Source organism: Artemia sp. Qi Xiang Cuo, chromosome 9 (assembly GCF_049724085.1).
Source record: "Artemia sp. Qi Xiang Cuo chromosome 9, ASM4972408v1, whole genome shotgun sequence".
NCBI lineage: Eukaryota > Metazoa > Arthropoda > Branchiopoda > Anostraca > Artemiidae > Artemia > Artemia sp. Qi Xiang Cuo.
Window position 1 is genome coordinate 13,398,073 of NC_142802.1, and position 11,843 is coordinate 13,409,915.

The 11,843-nt window shown below is 33.3% G+C and overlaps 1 protein-coding gene across 1 annotated transcript; it reads left to right on the forward strand.

Annotated features, from left to right (window-relative positions):
• Positions 1-1,174: 1,174 nt before the first annotated feature.
• On the forward strand, positions 1,175-2,938 carry LOC148948329 (1-phosphatidylinositol 4,5-bisphosphate phosphodiesterase classes I and II-like). The gene has a single exon (XM_089094891.1). It carries the CDS (start codon positions 1,175-1,177, stop codon positions 2,936-2,938), a length of 1,764 nt encoding a protein of 587 aa, XP_088951017.1.
• The last annotated feature ends 8,905 nt before the right edge of the window (positions 2,939-11,843 follow it).

The following is an 11,843-nucleotide window of genomic DNA, read 5'->3' on the forward strand; positions in this document are numbered from 1 at the left end:
AGTGCTTTCAAAAGAGCTATCTATTCTAATTAAACGGCCTTTGTGATTCAGGGGTTTGTGAATCAATTTTTTTTTTACTTTTAATGTAAAGAGCGTGGTATTGACTAAGGGGAGAACCCCCTCATATACGTAATAACATATACGTAATAAAAAAAACAATAAAAAAACAAGCGATACGGCTCAATAGTAATCCAAACTTGAAAAAATTGAATTTTAATGTCAATAGATGTAGCAAAAAAATGTGTTCATAATGTTGATTCTAAATATATAAATTTTATCAAGTTTAGTATTACTCATCAAAGGATACGATCCTGAGAAAATTTACTCGATCTTTGAAAGAGGGGGGGAAACATCCCCTAAAAGTGAAATCATTATAATGAAAATCACACCGTCAGATTCAGCGTATAAGAAAACCCTATTACATAGGTTTCAAGCTCATATCTGCAAAAATCTGCAACTTTGTATTTTTTGCCAGAAGAAAAATATACGAATATAGAAGTTAGTTACGTAAGTTAATTTTATAATAAAGAACGACCTCTTGCCTATACTAAATTTTATACGCCACTTAATTATAGTATAGGTTTGTAATTCCACAGATAGCTGGGCACTATAACAACGTAGAGAGTTGTTCAATAGCTCGCTTTAAAGGAAACTATCGGGGTTAAAAACCTTTTGTAATTAAAACAAATTATTTTTAAAATAGAATCAGTTTTTTACGAAATCATAGTAAAGAACGATCTCTAGCCCATAGTGACCGAAATGCTAAATTAAAAAACTTAATTTTTGACACTTATAATCAGAAGAAACTCTATCTCTTAGTAGCATAAACCTTAAAAATAATCACTGTTGCAGCCTGAGCTGTAACGAAGTAAATCTGGGTTGCTACGGTAGCTACTAATTAAGAGAATTAACATGCTTGAAATTAACAGAATTAAAAATTTTACAGGAAAAAGGCATCACAGGACAAGATTTTAAAAAAATTAAAATTGTAGAATGTAATGACAATTATTGATTTAACAGCAATTGCAAAAATATTCTGTCTGTAAAAATCGAGCAGAGTCACCATCTGAGAGAAACTACCTCCGCTGAATTTTTTTTAAGAATTTTAAAATGTTAGCAGCTAGAAAGAACTTGGGTCATTCAAGTATCTTTGTTTATAGTAAAGTTTGGTAAAATGGTTAAGGCTAACCAAGGAATTCATATAGTTAAGCTAAAGCCTATACTTTTGGATTTTTCTCTTATAGAAGGTGAAAAATTTGTCAAATGGGATGAAAATTCGCCTCATCTAACGCATGTTACGTTGAAAGTTGATGAGAAGGGTTTTTACCTGTTCTGGACTGAGGAGGACGGCAAAACTGATTTTTTGGATATAAGTTGTATCCGGGATACAAGGACAGGAAGATACGCAAAAACTCCCAAACATAAGTATGTTCGGGACAGTGCAAATTTCGGAGACCCTGATAGTCTTGAAGATAAAACTGTGACAATTTGTTATGGCAATGATTTTGTAAATGTCCGATTCATAAACTTTAGTTGGGGCAGTAAAAAGGTTGCTAATAAATGGTGTGATGGAATTCTAAAAGCTGCGTATAATCTGCTTGCCCTTAATGGGTCGGTAGAAATGTTCCTTAAAAAAGCATATAAAAAATTATTTTTTAGCGTTAATACATCTGGCTATTTACCAGTCAGCGCTGTGCTAAGAGAATTTGCGTCAGACAAAGAAGGTAGGAATCAGGTCAAAAGGGCGCTAAAATTTACTGGTGTTTTGAAATTTATTGGGAATAAGGTGAAACCCATTAATCCAAAAGACTTTACTTATAAACTTTTTTATCAGTTCTACTGTAACTTGACGTTCCGTTTTCAACTGGAAAAGATATTTGCCCAGATATGTAAGGACAAGAAAAATCACTTAGGGCCTGATGAGTTGGTAAACTTTTTAAACAACGTGCAGAGAGATTGTCGACTTAATGACATGCTTTACCCTCGCGCAAACAAACAAAAGGCCCTAGAAACAATCACTCAGTTTGAACCATCTACTGTATATGAGTCCCGTGGTCTGTTGTCATACGAAGCTTTTTTGCGTTACCTTACCAGTGATGAATATTTACCGGTGAGACTCGATAAAGTTGATCTTTGTAACGATATGACTGAGCCCTTGTCTCACTATTTCATTAATTCTTCACACAATACGTATTTGAAAGGCCATCAGTTAAACGGCCAGTCTTCACCAGAAATGTATAGGCAAGCTTTACTGTCCGGTTGTCGATGTGTTGAACTCGATTTTTGGAACAAAAAGTTTGCAAAGAGTCTTATTGTAGTGCATGGTTACACTCTGGTTAAAGAAATCTCGGCAAAGGAGGTTATTGATGTTATTGCTGAATCTGCCTTTAAAATATCTGAATATCCAGTTATTTTATCTTTTGAAAATCATTGCAGCAAAAGAAATCAAGCTAAAATCGCCAAATATTGTCGAGAAGCATTTGGGGATCTACTACTCGAAGGACCAATTGAGGGCTATCCACTCAAAGCTGGGCTTCCTTTGCCCTCACCTTTTCCGCTGAAACGTAAAATAATAATCAAAAATAAGAAAAGACTGGATAGTGCAGAGCCTGACATCCTAAATGATAATGAGGATTATAATGATGACGATGATCTAATCGAAGAAGAAGTTTCAAGTAATTTAGATGCAGAGGAGTTTGTACGCAAAATGGGTGAGGAAGGCACTTCTTGTAAAGAGACTGAAGCCGGTGCTGAAATTTCTGCCCTAGTGAATTACATGCAGCCTATTCGTTTTCGTTCTTTTGAGGAGTTTGAAAAACGTAATAACAGTTTTGAAATGTCCTCTTTTGTAGAAACGAAAGCTCTGACCCTTTCCAAACATCAGCGGGTTGAGTTTACAGTAAAGAACGATCTCTCGCCCATAGTAACTGATATATGACTTTACATTCGGAGACTTGATCCGGGTTGCAGCGGTAGCTAGTAACCTAGTAAGAGACGATCACGTCCAATGTTAAGAAATATAAAAACCCATAACTCCTAAAAAAAAGTCAGATCAAAACAAAAAGTACACCATTAGAATTGCCTTGTTCGAAACCCCTGCATAGTAAACTTTCTGTTATTTGGCTTGAACAACAAGGGAAATATATTGGCTTGAAAATCAAGAAAAGTGGCAGCTACTACAACATTCTACCTAAACGGCATATTTTTTTCTTTCTTCTTTCTTTTCCACAGATAGCTTGGCACTGGGACATCGTAGAGAGTTGCTCAATGGCTCATTTTAAAGGAAACTAATTGGGTTAAAAATCTTTTGTAACTAAAATAAATTATTTCTAAAAGAGAATAAATTTTTCCTCTAAAAACTGCTACCACTACTATTACCTAACCTAATCTGAATTTTTTTTTGTTGCAGCCACGCTTGGTCCACGATCCTGGACCAACCGGATTAGGTATCCTGTTATAATGATAAAGATTACCGAAACAAACATAAGAAAAAAGTTGTTACCAGAATAATGGGCAGATACTGGGGTGACAAAAGCTATAATGAAAAAATTAAATTCTCTGCGAGGTTGTACCGAAGAAGGCATAAGGACAAAGGGAAAAATTACATTCAGAAATACAAGAAGATGGCAAAAATGCAGGCTGATCTTTGTAAATTGAGAAACATTTTACGCATGTTTTATCGGGATCACGAAAAGTATTCAAAATTACAGATTAAAATTCTCTTTGAAAGAGCGGAGGCTGTTGAAAAGTCGGCTAGAAATTCTTTGGCAAAGCTTCATAGTAATATCCAAAAGAAATGTTGTCAGTGTAACGAAAAGCTTCCAAGGTATGGATTGGCAACTGCGGAACAGTTTATAGATGCAATGGAAAATGTTCGACAACACAGTGAATATACGGAGGCGTACTTCTTAGAAAATTCGTATATTAATTTTGGAAGGAGCAATTGCAGTTTATGTAGCAGCAATAAAAATATATATACAAGCATACCTATCAACAGCGAAGGAAAAGCAATGTTTTTCAATTATGGCGAAAACGAGCCTGTTAGAGTTATTAGTAAATGTGTTTGTAAGACTAATGATTTAGAACAAATTCCTGGAACACCGACTCAAGAAAAAAGCATTTCTAACTGTGTTTTAAACAGTTCGTTTAGTTCTACTGAATATTTGGCAAAAAATACATTAAAGAACGATCTTTAGTCCGTATTAAGTGAAGTGTTATAAGGAATCATTATATAGATGTTACAAGATGTTATATAGATAATTATATAAATGTTATAAGGGGTTTCTCAAAGAAATTTACTAGCTACATTGAACCTAAGACAGCCAGAAATAAAGTCATATAATAAGAAAACATATTTATTGCCTTATAAAATGTCTAGTAAAGAATAACTCAAGCCAATAGTAACCGATTTGGAAACAAATCTATAAAGTAACTGCGAACTGAGGAAGAATCATAATTTGAAGCTGATTTAGGAATGGTGATTGTTATTTCAACTAATTTTATTGGTATCCGGGTTGCAGCGGTAGCTAGCAACCTAGTAAGAGACGATCACGTCCAATGTTAAGAAATATAAAAACCCCTAACTCCTGAGAAAAGAGTCAGATCAAAACAGAAATTACACCATTAGAACCGCCTTTTCCAAAACCCCTATTAAGGAAACTTATCACTCTTTGGCTTGAATAACAAAGAAAATATATTGGCTTGAAAATCAGGGAAATTGACTAACCACGTTATTCTCCACAAACGGGATATTTTTTTCTTTCCACTTGATTTTCCTCCTCAACTAGCTGGGCACTGGAAAATCAGAGAGAGCTGTATAATAGCTCATTTTAAAGGAAATTGCAACAGCTAGTAACTTTTGTAATTAAAAATAAAATAATTTTCAAAGTAGAATCAATTTTGTCAAAACAATTGCATTTTTGATGTATTTTCATACAGCAGTCTTTTCAAAGATATTTGAATTTTGAAGCAATCAAATATAATAAAGATGAAACTCTTCCCTATACTAACTTGCATACGCAACTTCACTACAGTTAAGATTACATTATGTTTTTCCGGTCCGGGTTGTAGCGGTAGCTAGCAACCTAGTAAGAGACGGTCACGTCCAATGTTAAGAAATATAAAAACCCATAACTCCTAAAAAAAAGTCAGATCAAAACAAAAAAGTACACCATTAGAACCGCCTTGTCCGAAATAGTAAACCTTCTTCTGTATAGTAAACCTTCTGTTATTTGGATTGAACAGCAAGGGAAATATATTGGCTTGAAAATCAAGAAAAGTGGCGGTCACTGCAACATACTGCCTAAACGGCATATTTTTTTTTCTTTCTTTCTCTTCCAGAGATAGCTTGGCACTGGAACATCGTAGAGAGTTGTTCAATGGCTCATTTTAAAGGAAATATCTGGATCAAGTGCCATTCGTACTTAATTTTTTTTTAATTAATCACTTTTTACAAAAAACTTAATTTTTTATATACAATATTGATCAATGACGTCATAGTATTTGGACTTAGTTAGTACATAAAGGCTCGATCATCGAATTTAAGCTGAAACTAAGTAAAGGACAATTATGAATCCATATATTCACAGTGATGTATAAGATTTCCCATTACATCTGTAAACAGTTCCACAGTTGCCGGTTCATACCTTGGAAGCTTTTCATTAAACATGCAACATTTCTTTTGGATATTACTATGAAGTTTTGCGAAAGCATCTTTAGCCGACTTTTCAACAAAATCCATTTTTTCAGAGATAATTTTAATCTTTAATTTTGAATATTTTTCGTAATCCCGGTAAAACATTCGTAAAATTTTTCTCAATTTACAAAGATCAGCCTGATTGTTGCCATCTTTTTGGACTTCTGAATATAATTTTTAATTTTGTCTTTATACGTTCTTTGCAGCTTGTGTAAACTGCAAAAATATCCATGGTATCCGAGCAATAGTTTGAATATTTCAATTCAAGCTAGAAAAATACCTTTGGTTAGGTTCTAACTATTTTTGGTTAGGTTCTAACTATCCGATGTGGGATTTAATATGAATTTTCAGACCAAAAAATTCAATTTCTTAATATATTTTTTTTTTCAGTTTAGAATTGCTAAAGTTATTATGTAAACTGCAACAATATTTATGATATCTGAGCAATAAGTTTAATCTTTTCATTCAAACTAACAAAATACCTGAAAATTTAAAAATTAGTTTTATTTTTTGTTAGGTTATGGGTATATGATACGAGTCTTAAGAAGTGTTAATTAGATAAGAATATTATTTCTTGCTTTGTAATAAGATGCCTTCTATGCGAGTTATACGTAATTAAAAAAAAAAACAGTACTATACAAAAAAAAAGAGATAGCATCTTGGAAAAAAAAAGCAAAGGTATTCAACCGACCAGGCTTATCGAGAAGCAAAAAGTGAGAGAGCCAAACAAAACAGCAAGGAGTGTTATCTTAACTATGAAGATTATAGATTTGCAAAAATTGATACAGCCAAACAAAAGAGCAAGGAACAGTATGATAACGATAAAGATTACCGAAACAAACATAAGAAAAAAGTTGCTACCAGAATAATGGGTAGATACTGGGGTGACATAAGCTATAATGAAAAAATTAAATTCTCTGCGAGGTTGTACCGAAGAACGCATAAGGACAAAGGAAAAAATTACATTCAGAAATACAAGAAGGTGGCAAAAATGCAGGCTGATCTTCGTAAATTGAGAAACATTTTACGCATGTTTAACCAGGATCACAAAAAGCATTCAAAATTACAGATTAAAATTCTCTTTGATTTATAATAAAGAACCACCTCTTGCCTATACTAATTTTTAAAGGCCACTTAACTGTTGTAGAGGTTAGTAATCCGGGTTGCAGCGGTAGCTAGCAACCTAGTAAGAGACGACCACGTCCAATGTTAAGAAATACAAAAACCCATAACTCCTAAAAATAAGAGTAAGATCAAAACAAAATTAAACCATTAGAATCGTCTTTTCCAAAACCCCTATGTAGGAAACGTTCTGTCCCTTGGCTTGAACAGCAAGAGAAAAAGATTGGCTGGAAAATCAAGAAAAGTGGCAGCTACTACAGCATTCTGCCTAAACGGCATCTTTTTTTTATTTCTTTTCCACAGATAGCTTGGCACTGGAACATTGTAGAGAATTGTTCAATGGCTCATTTTAAAGGAAATTAATTGGATTAAAAATCTTTTGTAGCTAAAATAAATTATTTCTAAAAGAGAATAAATTTTTCCACTAATAACTGGATTTTTTATGTCTTTTCATACTGCAGTCTTTTCAAAGATATTTGATTTTAGTACATTATTTATAGTAAAGAACGACATATAGCCAATGTTAACTGAAAAATAAATGGGGATTATGTAATTTTAATCGGTATCATAAACCTAATAAAGAACAAACCATGGGACATATTAGACTTAATTTTTTACAGTAAGGACCAAAGTCTATCTCATAGTAACTGATGCAACAGGGAAAAGAAAAAGAGGTCTATGGTGTATATAACTTCATTATAATGATGAACTAACTCTTTCTTATACTAACCTGCATAGGCAACTTAACTATAGTTAAGATTACAGTATTTATGTTATGATAAGGCAACAGGTTTAAAAACACTGCAAAACTTTGTAAACTGCAAAAATATTTAGGATATTTTAGTAACAATTTCACTTTATGAAAAGAAACTAGATACATTCCTAAAAATGTTTAAATGAGTTTTCTTTTTTATAAAGACGATCATTGGAATCACATACCATTGCATACATTAGACTTAGTTAGCCACTAGATTGTCTAAGGGTCGTCTTTTACTATTTAAAAAAAGAAAAAGCTGTAGGCTTTTTCCTGTTTGTAACCATAGATGGCGTAAAAGTAAATGCGATATTACAATGTTAGCTATAATTACATCAATACAGAATCGCTAATTTTATTATGCAAACTGAAAAAATATTTATGGTCTCTGAGCAATAATATTAATTTTTTAATTCAAACTAGATCCAAGTCGCAGCGGTAGCTAGCAACCTAGTAAGAGACGATCACGCCATTTAGTATTGGCGATCACGCCAATACTAAAGTAGCCCATAACTCCTGAAAAAAGATTAAGATCAAAACAAAAAATTTACTATTAGAACCGGCTTGTCCAAAACTTCTATATAGAAAACTTACCGTTCTTTGGCTTGAATAACAAAGAAAATATATTGGCTTGAAAATCAAGAAAACTGACTTTAACCACGTCATGATCCACAAACGGGATATTTTTTTTCTTTCTGCTTTTTCTTTGTCCTCAGCTAGCTGAGCACTAGAAAATCATAGAGAGCTGTATAATAGCTCATTTTAAAGCAAATTGCTACATCTAGTCACTTTTGTAATTAAAAATAAAATACTTTTTAAAGTAGAATCAATTTTGTCAAAAAAATTGCATTTTTGATGGATTTTCATACTGAAAAGGATGAGTACTTCAACTTGTAAAATTGGTTTAGGAGGGACATTAAGAAAAGATCTTGTTCTGAAATAATATAATAAAGCCTTTTGAAAAGTATTGCTTGGTGTTGGGGTACGCAAAAAGTCGTAAAGTATTGTTTGGAGTGAAAAAGATGATTACTTCAACTTATAAAATAAGTTTAGGAGGAATATTACGAAGAGAACTTGATCTGAAATGATATATTCGGGGGTGGGGGAGAGCCAAAAAGTTGGGTGGAGGGGGGATGGCTTCTGTGTATCAAGCCCGCAAAAAAAATATTTAAAAAAATGTGGGGGGGCGAAAATTTTGGGGAGGGGAGCCCTTCTGTGTCTCAAGCGTGCAAAAAAAAGTATTAAGAAAAAATGGGGGGGGGCAAAAAGTTGGGGGAGGGGGTCCTTCTGTGTCTCAAGCGCGCAAAAAAAGTATTTAAAAAAATGGGGGGGGGGGGGGCAAAAAAGTTGGGGGGGGGGCAAAAACGTTGGGGAGCCCTTGGGGGTTGGGGTAGGGGACCTTAAAACACCGTTCAAATGGAACTTGTGTATTATAACGACCACAGAGTTTCACCCCAAATCATCCTCGAAAATGACGATTAATTTGTTTCGCCCAAATAATCCCTAAATGTCGATTAATTTGTTTCGCCCAAATAATCCCCTTAATGTAGTATCTGAATATTTCTTTGTTTTAGTGTCCCTGCGATGTCACATATAAAATTTCCAGGAAACTATTTCCTATGTTAAACATATCCAAACTGTTTTATATCTCATTTGAATTTCTGAAAAAATCCATGGTGTTACTAATTACATTATTAAGGTTTCGAAAGAATATTAATTTATCTCTGACACTAAAGTAGAGAAGCCATATTGTTTTTTAATCCCCTCGTGATTTCCCGACTTTTTACCAAGGACATTAAATCTATTCCCGGCTTTTACCAAGGACATTAAATCTCTTCCATTATCAATTGGGCCCCTCCTACTAATGTTGCCTTAATATTAAATCAAAATGCACTGTGTTAATGTTAATTCCCAATAAGGCATCTCAGCAGTATCCTAAGAACGACTGAGGCTATTATGTTTTGGGGCTGCTTCTGCTCTTAAAATTTAACCAAATCAAAATAGCGTAAGTGCATCCAAGCTATCAAAGAAAGTAAATAGATTTTTTGGCGAATGGTATCAAGTTTTCCATTTCGAGTTTTCCAATTCCAATTAGAGAAGGTATGAAACTGAATTAAACACTATTATTTGTGTCCAGATTTTTAAAAGGGTGTATGTTGTTAAAAAATGCTGAAAATTTTTCTCCAGCATACAAAGAGCAGGCCAAACTATAAAGTCTTAAAAAAATAAAAAGATTTAAAGTATTATTTTCTTTTTCCCTGAAAAGACTATGTCAATATAAAACGAACAGAAATTAGTTAAAGAAAAATTTTCCCCAAAATAAGCTTTTCAAAGAAAAGCAAAGAACTCCATTAAACAAAAAATGAGCAAAATAAAATTAAATAATCTACCAAGCGTGAAACTACCACAGATAAGCATCAATAAATAAATGAAACCCCAAAACGAACAGAAATTACAATAAATAACCGAGTCAAACTCAAAACGAGCAAAAATTAACATAAGTTGGGCTCAAAACCCTTATGTCTTCCCAAGGCCAGAACAAAATTTGCATTTTACTGAAAAAAATACAAACGAATGTGCATTGTCAGTTTAATATACATGGTACTGATATTTAGTAATCAAAATGTTAATATTATTTGATTTCTTAAAGTTATAAAAGTAAAAATATTTATATTTTATTCAGTAAAGGGTAAATTTTGTTCTGGCCTTGGGAAGGTATAGGGGTTTTGAGCCCAACTTATGTTAATTTCTGTTCGTTTTGAGTTTGACTGGGTTATTTATTGCAATTTAGTTTGTTTTGGGTTTCATTTATTTATCGATGCTGATTTGTGGTAGTTTCACGCTTGGTAGATTATTTGATTTTGTTTTTGCTCATTTTTTGTTTAATGGAGTTTTTTGCTTTTCTTTGAAAAACTTATTTTGTGGAAAACGTTTTTTTTTTAATTAATTACCGTAAATAGGAGATCCTTTTGATAAAACTATTGTCGTGAAATATTCATTCATTAGAGGTTCAATTGCTATTGGAGCAAGTCATGTATATCTTGCTATTTACCTCGGGTAATTTCTCTGCGTTTTATTTTTGAACTTCTGTATTTACTTCATTAAAAAATTACCTTTTTTCTTAACTCTTTAAATTTTATTAGCTTTTATTATAAAAATCTGGGCACTTTTTAATTATTCAGAACACCCTCGAGAATTTTGATCTGTAGATCTGTAAAAATCAGTTTCAAATTCCAAAGCCGCAAGACTTATCAAACATTTGCGGTAATAAACTGTAAGTAAGCAGCGACCCGGATCAATAATAACTGAAACTCTGAAACACCAAATTTTGATACCAGTAGATATATCAAAATAATTGGATTTTAATGCTGATTTCAAATATATAAGGTTCATCAAGTTTAGTCTTACCCATCAAAAGTTACGAGCCTGGAAAATTTGCCTTATTTTCGAAAAAAGCAGGAAACTCCCCCTAAGAGTGATAGGATCTTAATGAAAATCAAACCATTCAGCGTATCAGAGAACCTTACTGTAGTGGTTACTAGTTCTTACCTGAAAAAATGTGGAATTTTGTATTTTTTGCCAGAAGAAAGATCACGGATGCGTGTTTTTTTTTTTTTTTTTTCCAGAGGTGATCATATCGATCCAGTGGTACTAGAATATCGTGAGAGGGCTCATTCGAACGGGAATTAGAAGTTCTAGTGCCCTTTTTAAGTGACAAAAAAACTAGGGGGCAACTAGGCCCCCTCCTACGCTCATTTTTTCCCGAAGTCACCTAATCAAAATTTTGAGATAGCCATTTTGTTCAGCATAGTCAAAATCTAATAAATAAATCTTTGAGGATGACTTCATCCCCCATAGTTCCCGGGGGAACGGCTGCAAGTTATGAACTTTGCCCATTGTTTACATATAGTATTGGTTATTGGGAAGTATACAAGCGTTTTCATGAGGGATTTTTTCTCGTGAGGGGGGGGGGAGGGGGGTAGGAGGAGGTTATTATGTGGGAGGATATTTCCATGGAGGATGTTTTCATGGGGGAAGGGACATTTCTATAAAGGGGGCACCAGACTTCCCAGAATTATTTAAAAAACGATCAGAAATTAAGTAAAAAAAACAAATTTTTTTTAACTGAAAGTAAGGAGTGACATTAAAGCTTAAAACGAACTGAAATTATTTCGTATGTGAAAGAGGCTATTCCCTGCTCAATGCCCCACTCTTTACGCTAAAGTTTGACTCTTTCTCACAACTCTGCTTTATAAAACAATTAAAAAATTT